This window comes from Saccopteryx leptura, chromosome 4 (genome assembly GCF_036850995.1).
Source record: "Saccopteryx leptura isolate mSacLep1 chromosome 4, mSacLep1_pri_phased_curated, whole genome shotgun sequence".
Taxonomy (NCBI): Eukaryota; Metazoa; Chordata; class Mammalia; order Chiroptera; family Emballonuridae; genus Saccopteryx; species Saccopteryx leptura.
Genome location: NC_089506.1, coordinates 213,831,110 through 213,846,179, shown reverse-complemented (window position 1 = coordinate 213,846,179; position 15,070 = coordinate 213,831,110). Strand labels below are relative to the sequence as shown.

At 38.4% G+C, this 15,070-nt stretch overlaps 1 protein-coding gene across 1 annotated transcript in view; it reads right to left on the bottom strand.

The window, feature by feature from the left end:
• Window positions 1-15,070, bottom strand: part of MEIOB (meiosis specific with OB-fold) — a 44,060-nt gene that overhangs the window by 19,121 nt on the left and 9,869 nt on the right. Inside the window, exons 4-9 of the mRNA XM_066379998.1 lie at window positions 12,060-12,191; window positions 7,665-7,737; window positions 5,012-5,207; window positions 2,210-2,310; window positions 1,277-1,329; window positions 1,093-1,188 (exon numbers count right to left, since the gene is read on the bottom strand). Coding sequence (XP_066236095.1) covers window positions 1,093-1,188; window positions 1,277-1,329; window positions 2,210-2,310; window positions 5,012-5,207; window positions 7,665-7,737; window positions 12,060-12,191 — 651 coding nt within the window. The remainder of the gene's footprint in view (window positions 1-1,092; window positions 1,189-1,276; window positions 1,330-2,209; window positions 2,311-5,011; window positions 5,208-7,664; window positions 7,738-12,059; window positions 12,192-15,070) is intronic.

Genomic DNA, 15,070 nt, shown 5'->3' with positions numbered 1-15,070 from the left:
GTTCAAATTTGTACCCCCCCATTGAGGTCTACCTGACCATCCTCTGTAAACAGTAACCTGGCCTACACATACTGGAGCACTCTGGACCTCCTGCTCCTCTTTTTCTTCTTAAATATTTCAGAATTCACAGATGTGTTATCTTTATTGTTTATTATCTGTCTCTCCCTGCTAGAATGTGAGCTCCATGAAAGTGGAGATAATTGTGTTTTGTCCCCGGGCCCCAGAACCGTGCCCAGCACACAGCACATACTCCGCAGGTGAGAGTTCGACAAAGAACAAATCACTGTGTCACATCACCTCCCATGATGCTGCTTTCAAGATGTGAAGATTCAGTGTACTTATATAAAAAACAGAGTCTTGTCACTTTCCATCATATATCATAGTAATTCTAAGTTCAGAAATTCTGATAATGATTTGGTCAAAGATATAAAATTGTTTTATAGTTCTCGGTAACTACTGATGCTTTGTTATTGACCAGTAGAGTGAGCTTATGTTTAAATGACACACTACTATATTTATATCTTCTTGAAACTGTGGCAGTGATGCCATTTCTGGGAATTCTGCACTCCTCTTCAGTGTTGGGCTGACCCCTCTCTCTGCACCTCAAAGCATTCAGAGGATGCTTAAACACACCAATTCCCTCTGTCCCCAGGCCCTGCTCCCCTGATTTTACACTGGAAACGCTACAACTCCTTTGAACAATCACCCCAGTAGGCCTGCTAGACATTTAATTACAGTTATAAACTAATGATACCACATATATGTTCTCAGTGCTCTAGCACTAAGTTATTTAAATGTAGTGAAACTGAATTTATTTTAAATAGTCAATAATTTAGGTTATCCAATTAATAGCACTGATCTCTCAAAAGTCATCACAAGAGATGATGCTTTAAAAATGAGTCTAGTTTTTTATATTTCTTCAGTAAAGATAGCAAAGATACAGCTTTTATACATTTTAAAAAGCCATAAAATAATCTTTCATTTTCAATTCAAATGAAATCTGAGCTTTGTTTTAATTCTTAAATACACAAATATTGGAATATGTGATATAGTCATTTCCAAAAGGATAAAAAATTTTAGATAACCTTTTACCTGGATTAGTTGTAATAATGGTTTTTGAGATTACAGTTGCTGTCATGCAGTTCCGAAATTTGTCAAAACTTATTCTTACATCTGAGGCAAATATTACTGTTTGGGAGGAAAAGCCATGTTTAAATTATTACATGATGATAAAAAAAAATGACCAATACTGAACACAATAATTGCAGTATGATACCTGTTTCTCGTGGCACCCAGCTCTGTGCAAGTAGAATGGATTCATTATCCCAACTGCATGTTTTAAAAGGAAGTGATAAGAATTGAATACATTAGGAAAAATCTCACAGTAAACATTATTTACCCCCCAAAAAAAGATGGTTAATCCCTCAGCCCTTAACATAGCAAAGACACAAGTTAAAGATGTTGGTTTCTCCTGTATTTTGCAGGGCTACACTATTTCACAGAGCACTTTACATCCACATGATCAAGCCATTAATCTCTAACAACTTCTGCTCCATCAATTATTTATTTTCCCACCATTCAGGTCACTCCAGGCTACTTGGAACTGAGTGACTAAAGTCTAAAGACTCTGAAGTCACTCTTTCAGACTACTAAGCGAGGGCCCCTGCAATGGATAAACTGCTCAGGCACCTTGATGAAGTCTCATTTCAAATTAAGTGCCTTGTTTGGTACCCAGGCATATGGAGTCTAAACAATGCCATGTAATACCCTGCAGTACTTCAGAACATACTGCCCACATCCGACACATCAGGAGCCCCACAGAACCCAGCCTGAGACTCTTGCTTTTCTATTGTCTTTCTATGGCCTAGCTCCAAGGTATTACCTAAGGAATCATGGAAAGTCTGGCATGTTCTTATCAATGGGATCTAATAAATCACCATTTTTGATAAAAGAGTAAAATAATACAGCTGTCCCAGTGTGTCTAACTAAGCAATCCCATGCCATCTAAAGATCTCATTTTAAGGTACTCTCACAGCACAGATTGTAACAACTCAAAATACAAAAGCAATGCTTATTTTTAAAATATCATTTCTCTCCTATCATTATTTCTCATGATAGTAAATCAATCATCTTTGTGATAAAATAAAAATGTTTTGTCTTGGTGATAATAGCAGGCATTTCACAGTTTGAAACAGATACGGAAGATTACCATATCATTGCAAAAGAAGACTCTGTCTCATCATAGAGTTTAACTTCACACCTCTGGCCTTTCCTTCGGTCTGAAGTTGTAAAGTTTTTTGGCTCTCCAACCTTAGATAGAAGAAAATTGTTATTCTTCACCTATAATTATAGAGGTACCTAAATATGTATATTTATTGATGAAAATACTCAAATGTTTACTCTTTAAACAGAAAATAAGAAGTATCAAAATGGCAAGAATTACTAATGTATATTTGATAGTTTAAAGCATCTCCTAGGCCCTGACCAGTTGGCTCGGTGGATAGAGTGTTGGCCTGGCATATGAACATCCCAGAATCATTCCTGTTCAGGGCACATAAGAGAAGTGACCATCTGCTTTACTTTCCCTCTCTCTCCCCTTTCTCTTCCTCTTCTCCTCCCGCAGCCAGTGGTTCAATTGGTTCAAGTGTCAGCCCCCAGTGCTGAGGATAGCTCAGTTGGTCCAAGTGTGTTAGCCTCATGTGCTAAAAATAGCTCAGTTGATTCAAGCATTGGCCCAAGGGGGGGGGGGTGCCAGGTGGCTCCCTATTGGGGCACATGTGGGAGAGTCTGTCTCACTATCTCCCTCCTCTCACTTAAAAAACATAAAAAAATAAAGCATCTTCTATCTCTAAACTAGGTATATTTAGCTGATGTTGTTAGTTACACAGTTTAATTGAAGAGAAGTACAGATATATGTATTTTAAGTTAAGACTATGGGGTCTTTTCAACATATTAGAACAAATGCTCCATGACAAGCCCATGGGTGGCATATATGTGGACTCATTGAGGATAGAAAGTATGATATATTTTCAACATCTGTGTATCCCCATGGGTTACTACATACAGAGCTTTGGCAAGAAGTTCATGTGACTGGATGAACTCAGTCTCTCTGAACCTCAGTGTCCTCATCTTTCTAGTGCAAGTATGAATATTAATACCTCCTCTGTGCCTTCATAAGGATAAGGTGGTGAGGACCAAATGAAGGCTGACAGGAAAGAGCTTTGACACAGTCTGATTCAATCCATGTTGTGAAGTAAGAGAATTGTGGAAATGAAGGTGAAGTAGGGGCCCTTCTTTTCCCCCAGAGGTTATCACATGAAACAGCAGGCACCTCTGACACCACATAGTAATGGCCCAAACATAGACCATCATCTGGCTGCCCTCTGCCACTACCATCATTGTATCTATTAGCAGGTCTGAGCCCCATGGGAAGAAGCTGAAGGAAGACTCACAGCTACCCATAGAAGAGTAGTATGTAGAAAAAAAGTTCGAGGAAAGAACAGCCAGAGAAGAGAGAGGTCTGCCATATTATATAGCACACAAGAAAATTGTACAAAAAGGAGTTTTAAAGTAAAAAGACTAAAGCAGAGGTAAGGAAGAGAGAATAGGTTAACTAAAAATGTGAAGAAAGGAAATGTAAGAGGAATAGAGCAAAATGGGAGAAAGAAGGCAGTGGGAAAAAATAAGTAATATAGAAAGCTGAGGTCACCAGTTCAAAACCCTGGGCCTACCCAGTCAAGGCACATATGGGAGTTGATGCTTCCTGCTCCTCCCACCTTCTCTCTCTCTCTCTCTCTCTCTCTCTCTCTCTCTCCCCCCCTCTCAAATAAATAAATAAATAAATAAATAAATAAATAAATAAATAAATAATATCTTTAAAAATAAGTAATGTAATTCTAGGAGAAAGTACCAGATTAGTGGGGTAGAGGTGGGAGGGGGCTGGAAAAAGCTGTTGCAGATTTTTGCTTATATTCACACCAAGCATTAGAAAATTCTTTCTACATTGTACTATAATGACATTATATAGGATTGCAGGGAAATTGAGAGATCATATGTTGTCTTTAAGTAAGATTGAACCTAAATTGCCGAGAAAGGGATTTCTCCTATTTTTCATGATTATCATGTAGGGTGTTTATTCCTTCATCCTGGATTATACTGAGAGCTCACTGTGTAAGTGGCATTGTGTTAATTAAACTGGAACCAGAGTGATGAACAAAGCAGACCTGCCTCTGCCATCAAGGGCCTATCATTGGGTATAGCTGACACTCTAATCAGTCAGTCATTTAATACAGAAAAACAATTAGCAATTACTTACAACATTAACTACAAGTACCCAAGTCAATTTCCTTTTTTTTTTAACTATCATTATTCCATATACTGAGGAACTGGTCTTGCCCCTCTAATTTTCTCTGTGTACTTTAATTTTAAGTGACTCTAGTCTGTCCAGTGGAGTTCAAAACTTGGGGCAATAATTCAAGTAAGAGGGCGATGCTGATGCAACAAATGGTGAAACATGCCCAGAGCCCCATGGAGTGTTGTCCCTCCCTGCTTTTCACCACATGGCTGTGCAGTAGGTCACCAGGCCCCTACTACACAGTACAGTGGGTTTCTCAGGACAGCTCTGAGAACAGGCACAGAATTGATTCCTTGATTTATGCCACTTATACCCTTTAAGTAACTTCATGGAGATCTTCAAGTCAATGACTTTACCCTTTCCCATTTGCATCTTTGTGTTAACCAAAGTGTGAAAGGCTCTCATATAGTTAACAGATCATTTATAAATGTGTGTGGTATTTAACATTCAAATATGATTTTATTTTGCTACTTATTCGCAGATAAAATGCTACTTTCCCTTTAATGAGAAGTAGTACCAATTTCTTAATTCAACTGACTGGATCAAAATATAGAGGAATACCCACTCCAGTTAACCAACAACTACTTTCCAAACATAAATTAAGTGATAGAACTCCCTTGCCAAATCGAACTTGACTTAGTTGAAGTTTTAACTTACCGACCTTACAGCTGCAAGCACGTTAATAATTCTCCCAGCAAGACTGTGTCCATTTGCAACAATATCACCCAGTGAATAATAATCCCGAGACTCTTTAACAGGTAAGTATATCAAAGAAAGTAACTTGGTGTCCACTTCATAACTGGAACAAACTTTTACTGTTGAGTGATCTTCACTGAGCAATAATTTACAATCACTAAATTGCAAAAACATACACAAAAAGTTAATAACAAATGATTTTTTTTTTTTTTTTCATTTTTCTGAAGCTGGAAACAGGGAGAGACAGTCAGACAGACTCCCACATGCGCCCGACCGGGATCCACCCAGCATGCCCACCATGGGGCGACGCTCTGCCCACCAGGGGGCGATGCTCTGCCCATCCTGGGTGTTGCCATGTTGCGACCAGAGCCACTCTAGCGCCTGAGGCAGAGGCCACAGAGCCATCCCCAGCGCCCGGGCCATCTTTGCTCCAATGGAGCCTCGGCTGCGGGAGGGGACGAGAGAGACAGAGAGGAAAGCGCGGCAGAGGGGTGGAGAAGCAAATGGGCGCTTCTCCTGTGTGCCCTGGCCGGGAATCGAACCCGGGTCCTCCGCACGCTAGGCCGACGCTCTACCGCTGAGCCAACCGGCCAGGGCCAACAAATGATTTTTAATAGCCCTGTCCAGGAGGCTCAGTGAATAAAGTGTTGACCTGATGTCAACAGTCAGGGCACATATGAGAAACAATCAGTGAGTGCACAATTAAATGGAACAACTAAGTAAAACAGTAAGTTGATGATTCTCACTCTCCTTCCCTTCCCCACCTCCTCCTTTCCCCTTTCTCTCTCAAATCAATGAGAAAGTTTTTTAAATGATTTTTTTAATAGGAAAATACTTCCCTTTGAATGATGGGCACACAACACAATCAATAGTTCAAAGGCTATAGAAATGTTTACCTGAAACTTATGTATTCTTATTGATCAATGTCACCCCATTAAATTTAATATCTAAATAAAAAAATACTTCCAGGTTCACAGTTCAATTTTTTATTGTAATTTAGGCTATATTAAGAAAATTTATACATTTACTCTTAAAAATATTGAAAAAATGTAGTAAAATATTTTTGTCTAAAATATATTTTCATTAAGAAAATGTTTTGAGGACCAATTTGTGCCTGAATTCTCTGACCTTGCTCAAGCCTCTGAGCTTCAGCTTCCTTCTGTGTGAAATAAAAGTATAAAAGCGCCAGACCACATTTGTTGTCTGCAGCTCTGTAACACTGACCACCCTGCCTGCAGACTTTAAATCAAGGACTGTACTTCACTTATCCCTGTGGTTCTCTGTACGGAGAAAATGTGCAGCGTTAACAACTGAACTTGAATTGAGGCACTCTTCCCCCTCCAGCCAATCAACTCCCAAGTCTCCTTGTGGAGTTTCTTTCCAGCCCTCTAATGCAGGCCCTTCTCCCTCTCCTCCTCCACTACTGCTTTAGGTATTTACCTCATCACTTCTCACCCAAATTATTGCCCTGTCTCCTCCTACAGTATCCTCCTGATGTAGCCAAAGGAATCTTCCTAACCCAGAAATATGAGTGTATTATTTCTCAGTTCAAAGACCTTCCAGGCTAGGCATCACCAAAGAATGAAGTTGGTACAATGGGCAAAGCTGTCTGTGAAATGTTTCTGCTTCTCTCTCCAGCTCTCCTCCTGCTGCTCCTCTGTCCTTGCCCTGTATCAGCCATATCAGACTACTACCTATGAATTAACATTTTTAAACAAAAAATAGTCAAACATCACCAGTTTCCTATGGTTCAACTTATTATTAACTATTCTGGAAAAGGCCAAGAGGTTTCATGTTTGTCTCCTCTTCCAAGAATGCTCTTCCCTTCATTCATTCATTCATTCATTCATTCCATAAATATATATTTATTGAGAGCCTATTCTGTGCCGAATTGTAGTGTAGTCACCGGGGATACAGTGGTGAAGAAAACAGATAAGATCTTTGATCTCATGAAGTTCACATGTGTGAGAAAGAGACAAAACAATCGAATAATCTCAGACAGTGATTGGGGCTTTGATAACTAACAGCACAGGGAGAAGTAATGAACTGGAAGGGCTACTACAGAGAGTAGATGAGAATGGTCTAAGTAAGTAGGTGACATTCAAGCTGATACTTCAAAGAAGAGAAGGAGAAAATGAGTCAGGCTGAGCCTGGGCTGCAGCTGACCCTGCCTCTGCTCAGCCCCCCCCCCCCCAAACCTATCCTTACAGGCTGCTCCTGAGAGCTCACCTTCAACAAATCTTCCTTCAGGCTCTGCTTCCAGAGAACCTGAACTAAGACAATAAGGATGTGAGCAGAGTTATAGTTTGATATGAAAATATACATGTGACTTTCAAGATCTATCTTATTGTTCAGTTTTAGTGTGACTTGAGTAGAATTTTTGTAAATCTAAGAATGAGAATCAAAATACTAAAAAGAAAGCCATTTTTCATGTAACCCTATATCAAAGTAAATTATTTTACAATAAAAAGTAAACATGGTGAGGAATTAAAATCCCAATTTTCAAATTGAAGTATACTCCTTTAGTAATCTCTCTGCTAATATGGCACACAAAAACTCATTAATATTGATCATTCTAGCATAAAGCTTATTGATCTCTGTGCTAGATAGTTACCTAGGAGTTGCAGGGCTGAATTTTTCTTCTCTTTCTAAGTCCTTTCTTTGGATCAGGGGATTTTCAATTATCACTAAAACAGAGGGAAAAGTATGATGCTATTACAAAAAAAAAGTCACAGGATAAATAAAAAACAAGAATATATAATAATAAACATTATTATGTTATTTCTGATTTCTGAGTTGGGGTCATATATCTTTTCCAGTAATTTTCATGTGTCACTGTGAGAAAGAATACTGGAGTACGACCATCAATGTGATCCCAGAGACATTTCTGATGCTTTCTATTTAAATCCCAACATAGGACCCACATTAATATTACTTTATTGATTATTTACACTGAACATTTTATTTGATTACAAGATGCCCTTCTATATATTTTTTTTGTTTGTTTTTTTTGTTTTTTAAATAAATTTTTATTAATGGTAATGGGATGACATTAATAAATCAGGGTACATATATTCAAAGAAAACATGTCTAGGTTATTTTGTCATTAAATTATGTTGCATACCCCTCGCCCAAAGTCAGATTGTCCTTCGCCACCCTCTATCTAGCCCAAAGTCAGATTGCCCTTCTATATTTGATTTGATTAGAACAAGTCCTTCTGCCTGACCTGCAGTGGCGCAGTGGTTAAAGCGTCGACCTGGAACGCTGAGGTCACCGGTTCAAAACCCTACACTTGTCTGGTCAAGGCACATATGGCAGTTGATGCTTCCTGCTCCTCCCCCTTTCTCCCTCTCTCTCTCTCTCCTCTCTAAAATGAATGAATGAATAAATAAATAGATTTTCAAAAAAAGAACAAGTCGCCCTGGCCGGTTGGCTCAGCGGTAGAGCGTCGGCCTAGCGTGCGGAGGACCCGGGTTCGATTCTCGGCCAGGGCACATAGGAGAAGCGCCCATTTGCTTCTCCACCCTTCCGCCGCGCTTTCCTCTCTGTCTCTCTCTTCCCCTCCCGCAGCCAAGGCTCCATTGGAGCAAGGATGGCCCGGGCGCTGGGGATGGCTCTGTGGCCTCTGCCTCAGGCGCTAGAGTGGCTCTGGTCGCAATATGGCGACACCCAGGATGGGCAGAGCATCGCCCCCTGGGGGGCAGAGCACCGCCCCTGGTGGGCGTGCTGGGTGGATCCCGGTCGGGCGCATGCGGGAGTCTGTCTGACTGTCTCTCCCTGTTTCCAGCTTCAGAAAAATGAAAAAAAAACAAAAAAAAAAAACAAGTCCTTCTATAAAGACTTAATTGATCTTCACCCAATTCACAGTTGCCCTAGGAAAATAATAGTGATGGGGTAGAAAGAGCAATGCAAAATATGGGTCCTGATTTGAGTTCCACAATTTAATAAGCTAATGAGTTAACATTTTAGGGCTTCCATTTCCTTATGGGTTAGAACTGCAGCTCGCGAGCCACATGCGGCTCTTTGGCCCCTTGAGTGTGGCTCTTCCACAAAATACCATGTGTAGGCGCTACCTCAATAAGGAATATACCTACTTATATAGTTTAAGTTTAAAAAATTTGGCTCTCAAAAGAAATTTCAGTCATACTGTTGATATTTGGCTCTGTTGACTAATAAGTTTGCCGACCACTGGGCTAGGTTAAACATTTTTGTGCTCTACTTTGCTAATGACTCACACAATCAATCCCTTTTTACAAATGAAAAAATTGAAACTCACAGAGATTGAACTACTTTTAGAACGTAGTAGAGCCAGAATTAGAATTGTTCTGATTCAAAAATCTGTAATCTTTTCACGCTACCATACTAAAATCCTATTTAGATTTATAATCATTGTTGAGTTTACGCCTTTAAAATTCCTTATCCCATTCATCCTCACAAACACCATTAACATATAACTTTTTTTTTTTTTTTGAGAGTGAGACAGAGAGAGACAGGAAGGGAGAGAGATGAGAAGCATCAACTTGTAATTGAGGCACTTCAGTTGTTCATTGATTGCTTCTCATATGTGATTTGAATAGGGGGCTCCAGCTGTGGCATAATCCCTTGCTCAAGCCAGCAACCTTGGGCTCAACCAAGCAACCTCAGGCTTCAACCCAGCAACCTTTGGGCACAAGCCTGCGACCATGGGATCATTTTGATGATCTCATGCTCAAGCCAGCAAACTTGTGCTCAAGCTGGCGAGCCTGTTCTCAACTAGATGAGCATGCGCTAAAGCCAATGACCTCAAGGTTTCCATGCTCAATCCACTGTGCTACCACCAGTCAGGCAACATATAACATATTTTAGTACCAAATATATCTTTAACTCTATGTGACTAATGTTCTGACATTCATCCAAGGAATGTTTCTAATTGTACTGGGCCTTGTGAAGTCTGCAAAATTTTCTGCCTTCAAATCCTATGTTCAGTTACTTTAACTGTTAGAGAGATACTACATATAAATTTGAAAATTAGTATTACAAGGCAATATATAATTAGGTGCTAAATAACTAATATGTGTAATAAGCTGCTTCATACTGCAGTACTGGAGAGGAATAGTTTAATTATCTGCACTACTCTTTTCCTTCTTTTTGCTATCATGAAAGAAATCTGGTATATGAGCTTTTTTATTGCTTCTACTATGAGGCTAGATCTGTTATCTATTGAGTGACTAAATTCTATACTTTATATCAGGCACACTAACTCATTTAACATTCACTAGAATCTATAGGGTATTAATTTGTAGACAAGGCCTAACAAGATTAAGAAATTTTCTGCCTGATTGGTGGTGGCAGAGTGGATAGAGCATCAATCTAGGACACTGAGGTCCCAGGTTGGAAACACTGAGGTCACTGACTTGAACACAAGCTCACCAGCTTGAGCACAGGGTCATTGGCTTGAACATGGGATCATAGACATGACCCCATGGTCACTGGCAAAGGTTGCTGGCTTGAGCAAGGGGTCACTGGCTCACCTGGAGCCGCCACCCCCCAGTCAAGGCATGTATGAGAAGCAATCAATGAACAACTAAAAGTGCCACAACTACAAGTTGATGTTCCTCTTCTCCCTCTGTTCCAGTTTCTGTCTTTGTCTCTCTTGCTAAAAAAAAAAAAAAAAAAAAAAAAAATTCTCAAAGCCACTGTGAATAAATGATATTGAGGTGGGGAGAGGGTGCAAAAGATTTGATATTTTAAACTAAAAGTAAAGTTTCTTAAAATCCATTAAAAATTCACCAAAATAATATTTTAAAATATCATCTTTTATCAAAATCTATTTAGCAGCCCCATTCTGTTAAATGCTTATTACAATGATAGAAATTGGTATAAACTTAAAAATGAAATAAACCAAAGATATAAATCTACCTTGTAAAAATATGTGACTATCACATTTGTTTGTTTCAAGCAATAATGCTGAATGCCTTGTATTGCACTCTTTTTTTTTTTTTTTTTTTTTTTGGTGACAGAGACAGAAAGAGACAAAGAGAGGGACAGATAGGACCAAACAAGCAGGAAGAGAGAGAGATGAGAAGCAACAATCTTTGTTGTGGCACCTTAGTTGTTCATTGATTACTTTCTCATATGTGCCTTGACCGGGGAGCTACAGCAGACCAAGTGAACCCTTGCTCAAGCCAGCGACCTTGGGCTCAAGCTGGTGAGCTGTGCTCAATCCAGATGAGCCCATGCTCAAGCTAGCAACCTCGGGGTTTTGAACCTGGGTCCTCTGCGTCCCAGTCCAAAGCTCTATTTACTGCACCACCACCTGGTCAGGCTGTATTGCACTCTTAAATTTTGACTTTTTTCTGATAAGGTTCTTGAGAATTATGAATTTTGTCTTAAGTAGTCCCCCATTATCCATGGTTTCACTTTCCATGGTTTCAGTTACCTGTAGTCAACTGCAGTCCAAAAATATTAAATGAAAATTCCAGAAATAAACAATTCATAAGTTTTAAAATGTGTGCATTCTGCATACCATGATGAAATCTTGAGCCGTCCCATTCCGTCCATCCCTGCTGGGATGTGATTCATCCCTTTGTCCAGTGTATCCAGGTGGTATATGCTCCCCACCTATTAGTCACTCAGTGGCTGTCTCATACATCAGATCAGTTACCAGATATTTTGAGAGACAGACTACATTCACATAAATTTTATTATAGTATATTGTTGTAATTGTTCTATTTTTTATTAGTTATTGTTGTTAATCTCGTACTGTGCTTAATTTATAAATTAAATTTTATCATAGGTCTATGTGTATAGGAAAAAAATTATATATATAATATATATTTATATTTATACATATAGTATAAGTTGGGTACCATCTGCAGTTTCAAGCATCCATCCACTGGGGGTCTTGGAACTTATCCTCTGTATATAAGGGGGACTCCCATATTGCATTTGACTCCCTCGGTGGTTACCATAAACATACAAAAGGAATAATACCATAATAAAAACAGATTAAGAATCAATGCCAACTTACCACACTCACCCACCCTAAAGCTGTCAGATAGTGATCTGATGTAATCTTCCTTGCCCCAGGACGTTGCATTTACAAAATGGCTTGATGAATCACGAATGGTGAAACTGAAAGTGTACCTTTCTGACCCAATATCTAAAGGAAAATCAATGCTTTTATTTTTCAAGTGGAATGTTTTATTATACTTTTGAGTAAACATGGTAATAAAAAATACTCAAACACATGATATAAATTAGTATTTGAGATATAAATTCTGTAATAAATTATGCTGGCTTTTATAAATTTCAAAGCTGCCAAAGTAGATAATCACCTCAGTATTAACCCCTCTGTTCTTTTTCCTCAGTTATCTGTATACTTGGAGGGAAATGACACATAGGCTTGAATCATCTAGGTATTAGCTTAGATTCTCCATTTCTCTCTTACTGTTTTAACCTAAGTCAAGTTCAGATCTATATTACTTGAAAACAAATAAATATGTGCTACTAAATGACACTATTAAAGGAGAGCAAGAACATTTTCCCCAAAGTAACATTTCTTGATTGTTTTGCTAATTAATAAAGTAACACAATTGGCCCAGTTGGTTAGAGTGTAGTCCCCAAAACAACCAAGTTGTGAGTTCCTGCTTCAGGGCACATATGGGAAGCAACCAATGAATGCACAAGTAAATGTAGCAACAAATGAATGCTTCTCCTTCTCCCTCTGCTCTTTCTTTCTCTCCCTCTCTCCCCCCACCAATTCTCTCTCTAAAAAAAGCAATCGTTTTTTTAAAAGTAAATTCTGAAATACATATACAAACTAAAGATACCTACTGAATTGTAATTAGTGTTTACCTTTGTGGTGAGGACTGGAACGGGAAGAGTTGGGGGTTAAAGAATTTTATTTTTCAACTCTATGACCTTCTGTATTGCTTGAATTTTAATAAAAATATATTAATTATATTTTATGTTATATGTGGAATGATTTTTTAAAGTTAATAAGCACATTTTCTCCAAAAAGAATACTATACACATAATAATAAAAAGTAGTAAAAAACTACAGAATTGGTCCACTACCCTCATAGTCTGATAGGTAAAAATGGTATTTCACTGTTGTAATTTTAGCTAATATTTAAGTATTTACTCTTTTATAATTAATGTATTTTAAGTTATCCCTTTTACAGCTGAGAAAACAGACATATAGGCTTTCTCAAATTATTCATATCTTATTTCTGATCTAATTAATTATAATGAAGTAAAATGAAAACACAAACAAGCATGGGTAAAAATGACATATTTGTTATTTACCTCAAAAATAATAACAGAATATTACACAAAATAAAATAAAAATAAAAGTACCTATCACTATTCCATGAGTCAAATAATACAGTCACAATTACTCTGATGATTCAAGCAAAATTATTAACATCTTCTTCTGACAAAATTATTGGCTGGCTGACTAGAGCTCAGATTTTTTTCAAGCTGTATAGAAGCACTTACACCTTTAACAAACACCACTGACACTTTTTTTCTTGGGGGGGGAGGGAGAGAAAGAGAGAGAGAGAAGCATCAACCTGTTGTTTCACTTAGTTATTCTATTTAGTTGTGCACTCACTGAGTATCTCTCATATATGCCCTAACTGGGGATCCAACCTGCGACCTCTGTGCACCTGGATGACGCTCTATTCACTGAACAACCCAGCCAGAACCACTATGTATTGACACTTTTAAAGCTAATAGTAGTGAGTAACTAGATTTGACATTCTATCTTATATCTTTGTTTGCATGTTAACTACAAAAGTTTGAAGATGAGTTGATTTGAAAAATCCAATTTTAGTCATGGATTATGATTCCATTGTCCTAAAACTCTTGCAAACAGTTCAAGCAACTCAATAAGAACTACTAAAGCCAAAGTTAATTGTATTTTCCACAAATAAAAGATGAAATTTTTTCACTGAACTGTCTGGTTGTTTAAGTAAATATATACATAGATACTGTTGCCATACTTCTCTCCCTCAACACCACTCTATCATAACATATCCCTGCTCGAAAACTTTCTTCCTTATCATTTTCTGCCTTATTTGAGATTTACCTATGTACCTGTATCTCTTAAATTGAAAGTGATAGTTAACATGGAGTTCTTACTATGGGTCCCACACCCTTACAGGTATAAGCTTATTTGTTTCTCACTCCAGCTCTATTTATTCTGACTTTACAACTGTACATAGGACAAATTTCAGATCATACTCAGTGACTAAGTAAGCTCAGTCAATCTAACTCTAAGTCCATACTCTCAGACACTGTGATAGCTGAAGATGATATGAGACTACAATTGCCTTCTGTTACCTTTATGCAGGTTTTACACAGTAGAGATACTCAGTGAATACAAACTGATACACATTAATTAGTTGACCAATTTAACTAGTTATGTTGGCACTGTATATACAAGCCTTTAAAATTATGTTTGAGATTCTGGCCAAGTAGCTTAATTGGTTAGAGAGTTATCCTGACATGTCAAGGTTTCAGGTTCCATCCTCAGTTAGGGCACTTATAAGAATCAACCAATGATGTCATGAATAAGTGGAGCAACAAATCATTATTTCTTTCTCTCTCTCTCTCTCTCTCTCTCTCTCTCTGTTTCTCTACCTCTCTCTCTCTGTGTGTGCATCTGTAAAATTAAAAAAAATTTAAGATTTTATTTATTGATTTTACAGAGAGAGGAGGGGGAGAATGAGAAGTATCAACTCATAGTTGCTTCACTTTAGTTGTACATTAATTTCTTGTCATGTGTGCCTTGATCAGTCAAGCCCAGGGTTTTGAACCCATGACCTCAGCGTTCCAGGTCAACACTCTATCCATTGTGCCACCTGAGGTCAGGCATAAATCAAAAAAATTTTTGGCCCTGGCTGGTGGCTCAGTAGATAAAGGACTGGCCTGGCATATGGACGTCTGGGTTAGCTTCCTGGTCAGGGCACAACAAGAGAAGCAACCATCTGCTTCTCTCCTCCTTCCTCTCCCCCTTCTCTCTCTCTTCCCCTC